Source organism: Tenrec ecaudatus, chromosome 16, assembly GCF_050624435.1.
Source record: "Tenrec ecaudatus isolate mTenEca1 chromosome 16, mTenEca1.hap1, whole genome shotgun sequence".
In the NCBI taxonomy this organism is placed as follows: Eukaryota; Metazoa; Chordata; class Mammalia; order Afrosoricida; family Tenrecidae; genus Tenrec; species Tenrec ecaudatus.
In genome coordinates, this window is record NC_134545.1 from 16,354,113 (window position 1) to 16,371,612 (window position 17,500).

At 47.4% G+C, this 17,500-nt stretch overlaps 2 protein-coding genes across 3 annotated transcripts in view; one reads left to right on the forward strand and one right to left on the reverse strand.

The window, feature by feature from the left end:
- Positions 1 to 5,097: 5,097 nt before the first annotated feature.
- ERP29 (endoplasmic reticulum protein 29) lies at positions 5,098 to 12,995 on the reverse strand. Its single transcript, XM_075534394.1, has 3 exons — positions 12,744 to 12,995; positions 7,461 to 7,599; positions 5,098 to 5,924 (listed from the first exon to the last, which is right to left on the reverse strand). The coding sequence occupies exons 1-3, from the start codon at positions 12,888 to 12,890 to the stop codon at positions 5,422 to 5,424; spliced, it is 789 nt and encodes a 262-aa protein (XP_075390509.1). The 5' UTR covers positions 12,891 to 12,995; the 3' UTR covers positions 5,098 to 5,421.
- A 211-nt stretch (positions 12,996 to 13,206) lies between these two features.
- TMEM116 (transmembrane protein 116) overlaps positions 13,207 to 17,500 on the forward strand; it is a 90,669-nt gene continuing 86,375 nt past the window's right edge. The window contains exons 1-2 of one of the 2 annotated variants that reach the window (XM_075534377.1): positions 13,207 to 13,597; positions 16,186 to 16,368. The gene's annotated coding sequence lies outside the window, so the exon portion shown is untranslated. The remainder of the gene's footprint in view (positions 13,598 to 16,185; positions 16,369 to 17,500) is intronic. The other variant, XM_075534376.1, reaches the window with a different exon arrangement.

Consider the following 17,500-nt stretch of genomic DNA (forward strand, 5'->3'; position numbering starts at 1 on the left):
AGGACCCAGATCGTGTGCTGTCTTACTTCGGACAGGACAGTAGTTCTTGCCTATAGGATTACCTGAGTGTCGGCCCAGTTGGGTAAGAATTAGGATCCAAGCTCATGAGGCATTCATGGACCGAACAAAAACCCAGGTCCTTCTCACGTCAACCCATGACGTCTTGGTGGCCATATTCAGATTCCTAGATTCTATCGCGATTCCCTATCAGATAGTCAATCTTCCTGTGACTGGGCCAGTGCCAGCATTCTTTTTTATGGGACCATTGACCACGTGCGATTTATCAGTTCCACCACAGTTGTGGTGTTATGCTGGCTCGTGTTGTGCTGTGGTGCTAGAGCTGTGCCAGCAGACTCGCCCAGGGTGGGCAGGATACAGCAGAGCTCCCAGACTGCTGGCTAGGAGTAAGGTCCCAGCAATATGTTGCTGAGAGTTAGCCAGTGGATACTTAGTATCCAGTATGCTGGTGGAAGACCAGCCCCCAGATTGGATGATACTACACACCAGCTGGGACCCAGATTTAAAACAGGGCAGTGATCAGGAAGATGACACAGAGCCAGGCAACACTTCATTGGACACAGAGCCACCACCGGATGACAACTAACATGTGTACATCAAAATTTCTCTTGGCATCATTTGAGAAAACCTGCAAGTTCTTGGATCATGTCGGATCCAGAAATGCCTTTACAATGACATGTTCAGTTCTGGAAAGCCAGTCTGCAGTCTTTATGACAGTCTTAATAGCACATGAGCTACGATACTGGCTTTAGAAGTAGAAGGAAAAGGGATCTATCTGATCTAAGCGGTACAGGCTGAGTTGTATGTGGCGTATGCAGAGGAGGGTCCATCTTTAATGGGAAATAATAGATACAATGAGCCTCTGGCAAATGATGAGTTAGCCCTGTTTCTTCAGCTGAAGACCCTATTTAATGACACCCGTCTGGGCCCATTCAGTGACTTAAAATTATGGATGTACTGCCACTTTCTATGGTATCTCTCTTGATTGAGGGTCAAGAGTAGACCGTATTCAGAGACTGGCTGCGTTCAGTTTTAGAATCTGCTTCTGGATCACCATTCATCTTTCTTAATCTGATTTCTATAGAACAGGGACAGTTTGGAAAGAAAGCCAACCCTGTCTTTTTTTAAATTTTAATCATTTTATTGGGGGCTCTTACAGCTCTTACAACATTCCATACATCAGTTGGATCAAGCATATTTGTATATATGTTGCCATCATTATTTCCAAAACATTTAAAAAATCATTTTATTAGGGGCTCATACAACTCTTATCACCATACATACATACATCAATTGTGTAAAACACATTTGTACATTCATTGCCCTCATCATTCTCAAAACATTTGCTCTCTACTTAAGCCCCTGGCATCAGCTCATTTTTCCCTTCCCTCCCTACTCCCCCTCCCTCATGAACCCTTGATAATTTATAAATTATTATTTTGTCATATCTTGCCGGACATCTCCCTTCACCCACTTTTCTGTTGTCCATCTCCCAGGGAGGAGGTCACATGTAGATCCTTGTAATCGGTTCCCCCTTTCCAACCCTGGATTTCCTGTGTTTCCAGTTCCTATTTGTACCAGTGTTGGTCTAACCAGATTTGTAAGATAGAATTGGGATCATGATAGTGGGGGAGGAGGAAGCATTTAGGAACTAGAGGAATGTTGTATGTTTCATCATTGCTACATCGTACCCTGACAGGCTCATCTCCCTGTGACCTTTCTGTAAGGGGATGTTCAGTGGCCTACAAATGGGCTTTGGATCTCTCCTCAGCACTTCCCCTCTCATTCACTATGATGTGATTTTTTGTTCCGATGATGCCTGATAACCTGATAACCTGATCCCTCCAACACCTTGTGATCGCACAGGCTGGAGTGCTTCCATGTGGGCTTTGTTGCTTCTGAGCTAGATGGCTACTTGTTTACCTTCAAGCCTTTAAGACCCCAGATGCTCTATCTTTTGATTAATTTCATTAATTCCTCTTGGTTACATTACATTACCCTTGATCACGGCCTGCCAGGCCTCCTACACCCTCTTTCACCACCGATTTGGATCACTTGTTCCCTTGTCCCTGGGTTTGTTAACTCCACTACCTTTTTCCCCTCCTCTCTCTCTCACAAGTCCCCCTGGAACTGTCAGTCCCGTTGTTTTCTCGTCCAGATTGTTCATCCAGCCTGTTATTTAGACAGACCTACAGAGATAATAACATGCACAAAAACAAGACAGCAAAACTAAGCAACAATATACAACAAAACACAAGAAAGAAAAGCTTGTAGTTAGTTCAGGGACTGTTTATTGGCCTTTAGGAGTGTTTTCCAGTCCAGTCTGTTGGGGCACCACACCCTGGCCCCAAAGTCCACCTTCAGCATTCCCTGGAGACCTCACTGCTCCGTTCCCTTGCTGTTCTGTTGTACCCCCTTAGTGTTTTGCCTCAGTGTGGCGGGATCAGATCGGGCGCAATTCCCACACTGTGTCTCCAGTGTTGTCCCCTGTAGGGCTATGGGTCAGTGAGGGACGTCGTGTCTCATAGTGGGGCTGGCCATGTGGTCCTCTCTGGACTGGCTGCTCTAATTGGGAACATCGTCTTCAAGGTCTGGTAAGCCAGGATGTGCTCCACTCCTCCTCCTCCCTTTAATTTTTTCCTGTGTGCTCTGATAAGATTTGCCCCTCTCCCTGAGCTGCAGATTCAGTGCCATCCTTTGAAATAAATTCTTCTGGGGGAAGGGGCCGGCTCCTCAGACCTCTCCACTGCTGGTATTTTTATTCTTTTTAATTGGGAGCTCTTACAGCTTTTGACCCAATCCATACATATATCCATTGTGTCAAGCATATCCTTTTAAAAACATTTTCTACTTGAGCCCTTGGTATCAGCTCCTTGTTTTTCCCTCCCTCCTTCATGGACCCTTAATTTATAATTTTATTTTCATGTCTTACACTGAGCACTGTCTCCCTTCACCCACTTCTCTGTTGTCTGTCTCCCTGCAGGGGGCCATATATTGATCATTGTGATCGGATCCCCAACCCTCCTAGTTTTGCTACTTCTGGTATTGGTCCTGAGGTGTCCTGGATTCCCTGTGTTGTCAGTTCTTACCTGTACCACTGTACATGTTCTGGTCTAGCCAGATTTGTAAGGTAGAATTAGGATCATGATAGTGGGGCATAGGGGAGAAGCATTAAGGAACTAGAGGAAAGTTGTGTGCTTTATCGGTGCTACACTGAACCTTGACTGGCTGGTCTCTTCTGACAGGGGATGTCCAGTTGACTACTCATAGGCTCCACTCTACCCTCCCTGTCATTCACATGGATATGAACTGTTCCAAAACAGTTTCTGTTTGAGCCTTCCAACCCTGTCTTTAGATACGAAATGAGAAAAATAGAACAGCTCAAGCAAGTTTACCAAAGAGAAGCATCTAAAACGATCTTCCAAAAGTTCCACTTAAAGAGTTGAAAAGGGAAATACTGAAATTGTTGGACCAAGTATAATCAGTTTCATTGACAGAGGGAAAATACTGGTTCTGAGCAGGTGGGTGTTTGCAGGGAGCGTGCCTATCTCCCGCCTAGCTAGTCTGCACAGCTAGCCTAGAGAGGACAATTCCCCCACCCAAGTCGACACAGGTTTTCCTGCCTTTTTTGTTCCCAGTGATTCTAAATGTCAATCTGGCTGAAATTGAGTAAATGTAATACAGCGTTTTATTTACTCTTTGTGTGGGTATATGTGGACCCTTTTAAATTTTAATAAATCATCATATTGAGAGCTCTTCCAGGCATTCCTGTCCATAGGTCAAACACATTTGTACATGTTACCATCATTTTCAAAACCTTTTCTTTTTGCTTGAGCCCTTGGTATGGTTTTCCTTCCCTCCCACCCTCATATATTTTTCAAATTTTACACTGCCCACTGTCCCTTTGCCCACGCTTCTGTTGTTTGCCCCCCACCCCCACCCCCTAGGGTGGGTGCTGGGGCTATGTGAATCACTGTAGTTGTTTTCCCTTCTCCATCTTCCCCTATCCTCATGGTGTCACAACTCCCATGACTGTTCCTGAGAGGTGTATCTGCCCTGGATCCCGTGTGAGAGTGTACATGCTCTGGTGTAGGTGATTTTTAAGGCAGAATTGGGTCATGATAGTGGGGAGGAGGAAGCATTAAAGAACTGCAGGAATGTTGTGTGTTCCATCAGTGCTGTGCTGCACCCTGGCCGTCTTGTTCTTTCCTTGTGACCCTTCTGTGAGGGAATGTCCAGCTGTCTACAGATTGATTGGCTTTTTAAGAGCAGAAATTTGATGACGTTTCCAAAGAAACATGAAAGGTGGGTAATGTTATTGTGACGTTTCACAGGAAAGCCAAGTACTATGCAAAGTTGGTACTGATGGTAACAGAGTCACTGGTGGTGACAAAGAGACGTATATGAGAAACAGCCCTATTTTCAGCTGTCAAACTGACATCATTTGGCTGTGGAAATCCAACTTTTGAAAATTACCTCACCAGATGACCCTCAGGGAATATGGAAAAGTGACACATGGTTCATCCATGTGGCTTTTTAATTTTAAGGGCCAAAAAATTTACCCACAGTCCACCTACTGTGTTGGACCTCTAGTGGAAAATACTAAAGCCAAGTCCTAAACTGGGACGGCGTGAGACCACAAGTGTTGCACTCGGATGGCTAACCAGCCAACCAAGGCGCTGCTGTCCAGTGAATTCCAACTCACGAACCCTGCTGGGCAGCAGAACTGCCCCGTAGCGTTTAGCCTGCTCAAGTGGCATCCACTTCCGTTTAGATGGACAGACATTCAAGGGGGAAGCAGGCCACAATTTAAGGCAGGGGTCCTCAGACTCTTTAAACGGCGCCAGTTCACTGTCCCTCAGACTGCTGGAGGGCTGGACTATAGTTTACAAAAAACCATGAACAAATTCCATTGCACACTGCACAGATCCTATTTTGAAGTAAAAAAAACAGGGCGAAAACACCCGGCAGGCCAGATAGATGTCCTCAGCAGGCCGCATGTGGCCCACGGGCCGTAGTTTGAGGGTGCCTGACTTAAGGCATTATTTGAGAAAAGAAAACACAGTGGTTTCTGGTCCATTTAACCAAAAGTCTAAAGCTTTAATTGGATGAAAATTACACGGATTGGAGACCTGGGGGTGGGGTGGGGGTACACTTTATAGCACCAATCCCTTCTGGGGGTGGTGGTGAATTCACAAGTCAGCTGAGGTGGTAGTGCTCCAGTTACCCGCCAGGTTGGCTAGAGATGCCCGTGTGTGGCACATCCATGTCCAGGGACACCCAGGGCTCACCCAGCAGGTGAAGTGGCACTTCTCCCATTGGCTTTTTATGTCCCCCTCCAGGGTGCCCCAGCCAAGCAAGGAACTCTGCCCTCCCGCCCACCAAACCACCACGGGTGTCCTTTCACAGCTCCTCCTTCTCAGCCCCCTGCCTCTGGAAGGCAGCCAGGATGTTTAAGCTCTTCTGCAGTTCTTCTTTCTTCCCCTCACTCATCTTGTTCTTCTCAATCAGCTTGGTGATACGGGTTAGCTCCGTCGTGGGGAAGTCGTCCCCTTGATCTAAGACCTTGCCCATGATCTTCAGGTATTGCTCCGCCCACTTCTTCTTGGGCTCCTCCACATTCTCCAGGGTCTCCTGCCCCCGCTTCAGTAGGGCCTTGCGAGCCTCTGCACTAGAGGCCTTGATGAACTCCCCGGCCAGGGTATCATAGGCAGGCAGGCAACCAGGCATACCCAGGTAGACCCCCTGCCCCTTGAGCCAGCGCTGGATGGCTCCAACCTTCACCGACCCACTGTACACCACCGGGTTGTCAAAGTCCCCATCACGGAAGAGGTAGAAAAATGGATAGTTCTCTTTGTCCAGCTTGTATTTCTCACTCAGCTCCATGTTCAGCTTGTCACCGTAGTCTGTGAACGTAAACCAGAGATGAGGAAGGAGCTGGGCATTGGGGCGGGGGGACCTGGGGCAGAAAATTCCTACGGGGGTCTATCTGACCTGAAGGGAAGGAGCAAATCAGCTTGGCTGTGGAACCTTCAAAGCGAGGGCTGCCCACAGTTTGGGGCCTAAATCCCCTGCTGCTGCCACTTCCCCTGCCACAGTGGTTTACCTCACTGAGCTTCACTGTCCCACGGCAAACTGAGATTCTTCTGAATACTTACGTGCCAGATACTGTTCTAGGTGCTGCGGATCTATAGTTGTGCTAAGGACCAAGCTCCCAGCCCTCAAAGAGCTTGTGGTCTAAGGGTGAGAAAAGATGAACCTAAGGGGTTAGTGCCCTGATGAAAATGGAACAGGTTGTGTAGCAGTGATGGGATTAAGAAGGCCACTTGGTGGACATGGGCATCCTTGTGAGCTGAGGGGCCAGTCACACAAAGACCAGAAAAATGTCCTGGGCAGGAAGGACTTGCAAGTGCAGGAATCAGCTTGATGTACTGTGGGCTTAATGGCTCATCTGGCTGGAGATGACAGGGGAACAGGGTCTCTGTCTGGGAGGACTCAGTGAGGGAGCACAGGTCTCATGAGGCCTGGCACGGCTCAGCGCTTCAGCCATGGTGGCTGTTGATATTGGCAAGAGAGCAATCCCAAAGGATAAAGCTGTGAAGACTGGTTTCTTCCACCTTGTCAGGGAGAAATGGCCAAGATTATTAATTACTGGCCAGTACGTGGAATTCCAATCTTATTCTGCAATTTAGCAGCTCAGCCACCCTGAGCAAGCTACTCAAGTATCAGTTTCTTCATTAATTATTAAAAAAAAACATGTGGGTAATAGTACCATAGTTACTTCCCTCACAAGATAAAACAGATAATACAAACAAACAACAAACACTTAGCAGTGGCCTGCACACAGCAAGCATCTGACAAATGTTACAAATTATTACTATTTGCCTAAAACCTCCAAGGGCATTGACTCAACTTTTGGTCAAAATGGCCTGACCGCTCTGTCCTACGGAGGTAAGCACCCTGGGACCTGAAGCCTCCCAGCTTGGGGGGTGGGGGAAGCTCAGCTGGGTGCACACCCACCACACTCCACTTAAGTGGCGTTCCAACAGAGCTGCTCCTGCCTCATGGTGCGTGAGAAGGCATGAAAGCTGTGACATCTCTGGTGGGCCCCACGGGAAGACGTCAGGACTCCACCCACTACATAAAGGCCGGCAACTGAGTCGGAAAGTGGGCTGAGAGCTGCTCTGCGGTCAGTGGATCTGAACTAAGGCCCAAGCCCCAGTAACTGAAGAAACCGAAGGAAGCGCTCACTGTGAGGTCCTCCGAGAGGCATGTCAGTGCTCTGACCATGGTCCCCTCGAGGAGAGCTCAGAATTCTTGCTATCCATGTGTTTGGCTCAGGTCAGAGGGGCGGATGAGCTAAAGAGCAGCACAGGCTTCACACATTCCTACTGCCCTCCCACTACGACTCCCCCCCCCAGTCATGTTAGCCTTGTCCATACCTGAGATCCCCACCTCTGCCACCAAGAGGTCGTCGTTGGAAGCCGAGTTTTCAGCCAGACGCTTGAACTCATCTTGCTTCTCACCGTAGGGATACTGGGTGTCGAACTTCACCAAGACGAACTTGCTTTTGGGAATGACCTGAGAGCGCATAGAGCTGAGCAAGTGGGGGGTTTCAGGGACCTTTGGGGCTCATTCCCCTGCCCAAGGGATCCCTGCTTAGGAAACAGGAACCACGCCCATGAGGGAAGAGCAAGAGCAACTCACAGATGAATATTCATGTACTCGGCTACTGACTGAACAATTTTGTGAGTGCAGGCTGTGTGCTGGGAACCCCACACTAATCAGACACAACTGTGCCCAGGCTAGAGGCTGTAGTGGTACCTACCTAGGACGCCTACTGCAGCCACCCATGCAGTAAGACAGGGCAGACTCTCAGTACGCGTTGGTCCCTGTCATGCCCACCATCCCAGGAGACCTAACTTGGTAATCATTAACCCAGAAAGCTGCCAAGGGGATGTGGGTGGGGTGGGGGGAAGCCTACAAAGGAGCTGGCAACATGGAGAGAGCCAAGAGCATGGACTCAGGTTGCTGATACCAGGCTGGGGACAGCATCCTCACCTCTTCCTAGACTACGGTTCCCTGGGGCTAGATTTTTTTATTTGGGTCCTAAACTGTTAGATTAGGGGCACAGACTTACAATTTTTTCTTCCCTAATTGTAAAATTCACAAAACTTCACACTTTGAAGGGCACAGGTGTGGCGGCATTTAGTGCACTCAATGTTGTGAAACCACTGTCACTATGTAGTCCTGGAACATTTGCATTCTGCCCCTGGCCCCCATCAAGGCAGTGCCATGCCCGCTACGCTGCCACTCTCTCCTCTGCCCAGCCCCTGGACATCTACTTTATGTCTTCATGGATCTACTTATTCTGGAATTTCACATAAATGGAGTCATACAGCATGTGGCAATCTATGACCATGTTTTCAAGCTGCACCCATGTTGTAGCATGTATTCGTCAACAATTCCTTTTTATAGCTGAGTAAGAGTCCCTGTGTTGTGCAAATGCTTAATGCCTGCTAAGCACCCAAAAGGTTGTTGGCTCAAATCCACCCAGAAGATACTTCCAAGAAAAGAGCTCACCATCTACTTCTGAAAACCCAGCCTCTGCACACCCTGTGACACACAATTCTATTCTGACACACCCGGGGTCCGTCAGAATCAACCTGATGGCAGTTGGTAGTGGTACAGGGATATACCACATTTTGTTTTTCCACGCGTCAGCTGATGGACATCTGGGTTACTTCTACCTTTGACTACAGTGAATAGGAAGGTGCAAGTATTCTGGTACAAATATATGTTTGAAGATGTTTTCAATTTTAGGGGGTTGATACCTAAGTGGAATTGCTATGGCATGAGAACCCAGGGACTTCTTGATTGGACAGAGTCTACTCAATGCCTACATTTTATTTTTAAATCTACCTTATGTCAATAATGTTATCTCCCCCTCTTCCACAACTCTCTGTTGTAATCAGTACTTTATTTTACTGTGATCCCTGTTGATTTTTGGTTACAGGTAATCAAGCCTGCACAATTCCAGCAGGAAGCAAACTCGTGAACCTTGGGTCAATTCTGACTCTATGGCGACCCTAGAGGGCAGGGTAGAACTGTTCCCGTGGGTTTCCGAGACGGCAACTCTATGCAAGTGAAAAGCCTCATCTTTCTCCAGAGGCGCAGCTCTTGGTTTTGAACTGCTGACCTTGCAGTTAGCAGCCTAAGGTATCATAACCATTATGCCACCAGGGATCTGCAGGAAGCAAAGCAGCAACCTTTTCATTAGTCCTTGTTTGTGTTGACCTACACTTAATTCTAGGTTTGTAGAAATATCAACACTACCTAGGGACCCCAGCAGAGCCAAAGAGGAGCCATCGGACTAGATAATCTTTAAGTGGTCACTGACCCCATGAAGTCGGGGCTCTGGGGACCTAATGGCAGGAACAAAAATATAAATCAGTTCACATCCCTGAGGCCCAGTTGGCCTGATTTTAGTTCAACACACCACACCTGTTCCCACCTCTAGGCCTTCTCACTGGATGTCCCTGCAGGGGAGAGTGCACTTTTCCCGGGCCCTTCCACAGCTGCTGCTTTACATTGCTCAAACAGCCCTCCAACCACATCATCTAGTACGGCTCCATTCCCATCATGCTTTCTCACATGGCCTGCGGTCTTCCTTCATGATATGAACTCATTGCCGCAATTCCTATGTGCATATCTGTTGCCTGTCCCCTCCCCTCCACTGGAATGCACATTTATGAGAGAAGGACCTTCCCTGACCCGCTTTCTGCTGTGACTTTACTGCACAACAATGTCTGGCTTGTGGAAGGTTTTGGTGGCAGAGAGTACATATTCCTGAAAAGGGGGCGGGGCGGGTGTGAATCAAAAAGGAAAGAAAGAACACTGGATCCCTACCTTCAAGGGAGCCTAGATCCCCATCAGGCTAATATTAGTAATCTGACAGTGGTCTAATACTGAGATGGAACCGAGGCCGCCACCTTTTCTCTGTCACCATTCTTGATAATCCACATCAGGCCCAAATGGTTTGAGTGGCCACTCATTTGAATAATGTTTGTTTGTTTGCTCCTTGACACAGCCTGTATCTCTTTATCACTTTAGGAATCTTTCCTTCCCTCATCTTTCAGGAATCAGTCCCACCACTACCTGCAACTTGCTCCCTAAAAACAAACAAACCCTAAACCCCACTGCGCTCGAGTCCATCAAGACACACATAAACCCTATAGGATACAGAACAGCCCTACAGAGTTTCCAAGGCTGAAAATCTTTTTGGAACCAGACCATCATACCTTTTTCCCAAGGAGAAGCTGGTGGGTTGGAATCTCGGGCTTTCTGTTAGCAGTCAATCCCTCAACACCATGCTGCTAGGGTTCCTTATTTCATTACCAAGCCCCGCCCCCCCAATACACAAAAAACCTGAACTCCCTGCCATCTACGAATTCCAACTCACAGCGATCCCCATTTAGGACTTCCAAGGCTGTAAATGCTGGGGGCACACAGTCTCATCTTGCGGATGAATTCCTTATTTGTCCGGGAGAAAGTTACTGTGAGCCCGTTATTTGCCAGGGATTGTCCTACATGCTATCAACAAACACAGCAGTGAACAAAACAGACAGGACCCCTATCACAGGGCACTGCTCTTCTGATAACAGTGAAGGGGGAGAGGCAAAAGATACTGGAAATCACTAAAAACAAGAGTACAGAAAAGGCCTCTGGACAAGGTAACACTAAGAAACTCCTCTTTGGTTCAAAGGTCGCAGAAATTCACATGATTTTGAGAAAACATTTGTTCACTCAGCACATGTCTGGAGCACTTCCAATGAAACGGGCTGCTCAGATGACTGGTGAGACATAGTCAATGTACTTCTTTTTAAGGGTGGGAGGGCAGACACTAAAACAGATGAGGAGGGGGATCAGTAATAAGTGCGCTACTCGCTGCCATTGAGTCGAGTCCCACTCGCTGTGGCCCTACAGGACAGGGTAAAACTACCCCTGTGGATTTCTGAGACGAATCCTTTATGGGAGTAGGAAGTCCCATCTCTCTCCCCAGGAGTGGCTGATGGGTTTGAACTTCTGACCCTGCAGGTTAGCAGACCAACTCCTAACCACTATAGCAACTGGCTCTTAGAGCAGCTGTTCCCAATCTGGGAGTGGAAAGACCCTTTCACAGGGGTCGCCCGATGCGTAACAGTAGCAAAATGACAGTGAGGAAGTAGCAATGAAAATAATTTTATGGTTGGGAGGGGTAACCGCAACTTGAGGAACTGTATTAAAGGGTCCCGGCATTAGGAAGGTTGAGAACCACTGCTTTAGAGAAAGGGCAAGGAAGGGCTCTTAGGAGGTTAACATTTAATCTAAGTCTGCATGATGAGAAGTAACCAGCCTTGCCAAGAGTAGGGTAAAGAATGTTCTGGGCACAAGGAGCAACAGCTAGTGCAAAGGTCCTGAGGCAGAATGAGCTGGAACTATTAAAAGAGCAGAAAGACAGCTATATGGCTAGAGTAGAGGGGCCAAGGGAGAGAACTGGCAAGGAACAATAGCAAGGGGTCGGATCATGCAGGACTTAAGCTACTGTACATGGAGAATCGTCTAGAAAGCTCAAGACTGGTAGCAAAGAGTTGCAAGGGAGCAGGGTGACTGAGCTGGGGGGGCATAACACTGTTCACTTATGATGCAATGTTTCCCCGTTGAGGAACAGTGGTGTCAGGGTGTCACTTGGCCACAATAAAATCCTTAAAGCACAGGGTGCTGTGGGGCCGCCTGATACTCATACACTTTTAAACTCTTGAAATTCTGCATCAGCCGCAGGTGCCAAATCCACTGTAGGGCCTCCCTTTGAAAAGAGGTGGAGTTTAACAGGTGGGAGAGAGGTTAAGTGTTCGACTTCTTGGTTTCAGTTCCCCCATAAGGCATACAAAAGAAGAAATTAAAACCACGGGCTCTCTCAACACTTGGCTTGCCCATCTCTTGGGGGAAGTTAAAGCTATGATAAGGTGATGGCAAGGGCAGGGAGGATGGGTGGGTTGGAATTGGGGCAGCAGTGTTGCCAATTAGGCTTCAAAATTTCCTATTTCCATTTACCCAGGTCAGGCCTAAACATGGGGAGGGTGGTGGTGGTGCCTTGCCAGGTTCTCATTCATTTTTGCCCACAAACCCCAAAGCGGCGGCGGAACTGAAGCATGTTCTAAATGCTTGCACTTTTCCAAGGGGGCGCGGGATATTTGAACATGGTTTGCATATTGCAAAGCAGGCTGAGTCCACTCCAGGGGCAGGCAGGCGCCGAAAGGCTAGAGGCCATACGTCATACACTGAGTTTCCACCACGAGGCTTCCAGCTGGGATTTGAGGATTGGATCTGGCCAGGCACCGCCTATTCCCGCCCGACCGCCCCACCGTACTTGGAGGGAGCGAGCACCCGGTTCCCACCGCTACATCTTAGCAGCTTTTTGCAAAAAGAGAAATTAAGTATAAACGCTGCAAACACAAAGGGTCCGGGTGCCCCCTGTAGCGTGTTATGTATGTCCCATGACCATAGTACGCCCAGGGCCCGAGGTCCACCGTGAGCCTAAGAAGATGGGAAGCCGCGGGATGGTCAGCGCCGTACCGCCCGGCGCTCAGCTCACCTGCTTTTCCACCCTACTTCCCCTTCACCCCCATAGGTGGGAGCTTCCCGGGGCGCTGGCTGCACTTGGACCAGGTCCCCCGCCCCCTTACCTTGTAGAACGTGACAGTATCCAGGGGAAGGGCTCCCTTAGTATGCAGGCCGCTGCTGCCAAGCGGGGCGGAGAGAAGCAGAAGGCCCAGGAGAAGGGGAAGCAGCGAGGGGAGGGAAGCCGTGCGCGTGGGGCCGGCAGCAGCCATAACGACGGATCTCCGGGTTTTAAGCTACGACCTAAGCTTAGAAACCAAGTCGCGGCCCACGTGACAAGGAAGGCGTGCTCAGGCAGAGCCAGCGTTCAGAGGGAGGAGCCACGAGGGGAAGGGACTGGGGTAAAAAAATAAAACAACCCCCTGATGGGTAGCGCATGCGCACTCACCGAGGCTCCCGCCGGCCTCTAGGGGAAAGGGACCGCGCATGCGCCTACGATGAACGGAACCGGAAGAAGCTGGCGACTGCCGGGCTCGCGCACGCGCACTCCATGAGGCGCGCGCGCAGGGAGACGGGGGTGGGGGCAACCTTGCTCCCGTCATCCTCCGCGCGAACTGAGGCGCGAAGCCTGTGAGGCTGGAGCGGATGAAGCGTGCCGCCCTTTATTCGTGCCTTTGGCCCAGCAGGCAGTCGACCGGAAGCCACCGCCAGCCTCGGTTAGTCCGTCAGTCACGTCCAGCCACGACGCTTAGTCAGACCATGACCCTCAGTCAGTCAGAGTCCGTCAGCCATTGCACCGCTCCGCCGCTAGCTAACCCGAGTAGGCCCGCGGCACAGCGCGGGGCCAGGGCCGCGCCTGCTCTCTGCCTCCTGGGCCCTGCTAGGAGGTGGTGCCGCACATAAAAACAATTTCCCCGGCTTTATCGGAAGCTGCCGGAAACCTTGGGCGGAAAGGTTAAGCTTGACTGCTCCCCAGAAGGTGAGTGGTTCAAACTACCCAGAGGTGTGACGGGAGAAAGACCTGGCGATCTACTTCCGGGGCAGTTGTACAGTCACCTGGGCTCTCCGCCCGCTGAAAACACTTGCTGCGCGCATTCCCAGCCACCGCCAGACGCGGTTGCAGGAAGGCTTTTGTGTTGCTCTCACAGTTTTATGAACACCTCATCCACCCCGTCCTACAATTCAGTAAGTCATATCCAGAAGAGTTGTACAGTTAGCACCGCAGTCACTTCTAGAGTCTAGACCCTTTTCTTCTTCCTTGGACTCGCTGTTAGTCACGTAATTTTTTTTCCTTCCTTGGATTCATTGTTAGTCATATAATAATTTTTTCTAGTCGTGGCAGAAACACACACTACAAAACATTCTCCAAGCCACACCTTCTAATGTGTAATGCAGTGCCATTGAATTATGTTGTACAACCATTCCACCAACAATATAAACTCAGTGCCCCCCCCCCCAAAGCTACAGTTCTTTTTCCTTCACCCTGGTCAAGTTTGAGGTTTTTATTTTACTAGTTTTCTTGATATAGCATTCACATATCATATATTTCTTCTATGGTTAAATTGCTTTTAAGTAGTTGTATATACATCATCACAATCAGTTCCAGTTCTCCCTCCCCCCCTTCTGCAGTCATTGCTCCCCAAATCCCCTCACTCTCCTCACCGCAACTCCAAATCCCAATAAATCTTCATATCAGTTACTGTCTCTGTGATCCACTCCTGTGCTTCACAAACTGGGAAACCTAACAGAAACTTTTTTTTTAATGGCAAGGAAAAAAAATGGAAATAAAGGGTGAAAAAGAAAAGACTACCCTCAATGTTTTAAAATCTAGGGAAGAAATTTCTATAGTGAAACAAGCGAGAAATACTTGAGCAAATTAAGGTTGGGTCAAGAGGGAGGTCAACTGACCCAAGTTTATTATACCATAGTTTGATCCACCCAAATCAAGTTTACTATAATCGCTGTGTGATAATACAACTGTTGAGTTCCTTACCTGTGGCTAGAAGGAATCTTAATCTGACTATAGGTTTGGGCTCCCACTGTCCTCCATAGCCTTCTACAAATTGGGTGTTCACAATTTAAGCTCTGATACTTTTCCCTTCATCATGTTTAGGTTTTTTTCATATCATCTTTGTATCACACAGACCGGTGCGCTTCTGTGTGGATTTAGTTGATGCCTCACTTAGATGGCTGCTTGTTTGAATCAAGACTTTTAAGACACCGCCCCACATTATTCCCATTGATAACAGCACCATCTGCTTTTTTCACCATCCTTGCTGTCGCACCCTTATCTTCAGTGATCATTTCATGAAGACGAGTATTGAGCAGGACTCTTATGAGAACTAACTGTTCTTGTATTTGGGGCAATAGTTAAGTGGGAGCCCTGAATCCCATCTGCTTGTCCACAGGTTTTGAATGACTGGTTTACTTTAGCAGAAGTAGTATGACAAAAACAAGAATCCACAAGAGCAACAATAAAAACAAATGGACAAAAGGCAAAATTTTCTGGATCATAGGGGATTTCATTTCCCAGTTGCTTTAAGGATTACCATATTGTTTTCCTTAGTGGCTATATGTATTTACAAGTCCACCAGCAATGTATAGGAGTTCCAATTTCTCCATTATCCTCCACCATTTGTTGTTTTATTTTTTTTACTGACCATCTTTGCAGAGATGTGATTCACAGTGTAAATGGGAACTTGAGCATCTGCGATCCTCACCTCTCTCCACTTGTAGCTCTTCTGTTTTTGTTTTTTTTAAATCTGGGCTAGCATTGTAGGTGTAAAGTAGAATCTCATTGTGGGTTTAATTTGTATCTTCTTGATGGCTAGTGATTGTGAACATTTTTTTTTCATGAGTTTGTTGGCCATTTATACTTCATTTTTGGTGAGCGGTCTTGTCTGTTCATGTCTTTTTCCAACTTCTTTATTGGGTCATTTGTTATTTTCTTATTGAGCTGTTGTAGAGTTCTATGTACGAGGGGTACCAAAACAATGGACAAAAGCTCCACTGGGTAGAGTTTCATAGGATGCATTTTTCCCATTAGGCGAACATCAAGAACTCCTTCTGAGTTACCCAATGGTGTCACCTGGGAAGGTTCTCTCTGGTCACAGTGAATTTTTTCGTAAAAGCAATTTCGCTCAAACCTCACTTTTTTGTGGTTGCCGATTTCAGAGACTAGCATGTGGCTGTGAAATTTTGTCTCCTGCTTGGGAAAACTGTTGGAGAAACTGCTGTGATGTTGAACACAGCTTACGTGTCCAAGTGGTTTTCTCCTTTCAAAAAAGGTGAAATGTTGATTGATGATAAACCTCTTTCTGGATGTCCATCAACTTCCCTAACAGACGAAAATGCCAGCAAAATGTGTGCCCTTGTGCTCAAAGACCAATGACGGGCCATTGAAGAGATGGGGACGTTATCTGGACGATCGTGGAGCTCCAGTCAACAAATTTCCATGGAAGAGTTTGGAATGAGAAGGGCTGCTGCGAAATTTGTGCCTCGGGTTCTGATTTAACATGCTGTGTTTTGAAAAAACAGCTCCTAAGCAATCCAAACTTTCCCCCCAAGGTCGTTACTGGTGATGACACATGGCACTATTTTTAAGACCCTGAAACCAAATAATCAGGCAAGCCAGTGGAAGACATCAATATCACGTTGCCCAACAAATCTTCATCAAGTGAAATCAAAGATCACAACAATGCTCTTTTTTTAATGTGAGGAGGATAGTGCATTTGGCGTTCATTCCATGAGGTAAGACTGTTAATCAAGCTTTCTATTTAGAGTTTCTGAAACTGTTACATAACATTGTATGACAAATAAGGCCTGATTTGTGGCAGACAAGGGGATGGTTTTGCCACTATGACCATGCAGCCATCTCAGTGAACTGTATTTTTGTTGTTTTTTTGGGGGGGGGGGCAAAAACCCGCATACCTCTCCTAACCTCACACACATTACCTGACCTTGCTCCATACGATTTCTTTTTGTTTCCACAAATGAAGAGGGAACATGAAAGGATAGCAATTTGATAGCATAGAAGAGGTAAGGAAAAAAACAGGGAGCTACTGTCAGCCATCCAAACAGATGAGTTTGAAAAATGTTTCCAAGAATGGAATCACAGATTTGACAAATGTATTAAGTGTAATGGAGAGTACTTTGAAGGTGAGAAGGTTATTTTGAATTAAAATAAAGTTTAAATACATAGCTTTGGGGGGGAAATTCTGGGTTTTTTGAAGGGGGGACCCCTTTTATTTTGGTCTTCCATCTCTTCAACTTTGTTTCTCCTTTTATTGTACTGTGTAATTTTGCTATTGTAGTGTTTAACTTTTGTTTTTCTGCCTGTAAGGTAAGTAGTGAGGTTACTAGCGTTTCTACTTCACTTTTCCTCTTTCTATGAGTGCAGTTATCTTCTTTTAAATTCCTTTTCTGATAATTTCATAGTCTGTTCAATTTCAGGCACTTCATTTGGGTCTGGTTGGTCTTTGGCTGTTTCAGTTTCTTTTTTTTCCTGTGAACTAATATCTTCTGTTGTTTCTTGATTCCTTGGTGTAGCTTTTAGGGGCGTTAGGGAGGGATGCTTATGTGGGAGTAGTTAACTCCTTTAGGTGGTATAGTAGAGGTGTAGTGGGCAGTTTGTATTACGTATCCAGCGGAGAGTGTTAGAGGGTAGATAAAAAAGTAGAAAGGGAGTGTTAGAGAAGGGTGAAAGAAAGGAAAAGTAAGCAAAAAGGGTGGGATCAGTGGCTAGATCGATACCAGGCTGGTTTCTAGCACAAGTGACCTTGAATCTCCCCCACCCATGCAGAGCTGACCAGAGCTGGCTGAAACAACTAGCAGCAAGTGGCTTTGAATCTCCCACACACACCTGCGGAGCTGACCAGAGCTG

Excerpts from the sequence above, each read along its gene's own strand:
- ERP29 (XM_075534394.1), bottom strand. The coding sequence starts at position 12,890 with ATGGCTGCTGCCGGCCCCACGCGCACGGCTTCCCTCCCCTCGCTGCTT. Across the intron at positions 7,600-12,743 it reads ATACTGTCACGTTCTACAAG|GTCATTCCCAAAAGCAAGTT; the intron begins GTAAGGGGGCGG and ends ATGCGCTCTCAG. Across the intron at positions 5,925-7,460 it reads GGCAGAGGTGGGGATCTCAG|ACTACGGTGACAAGCTGAAC; the intron begins GTATGGACAAGG and ends TTACGTTCACAG.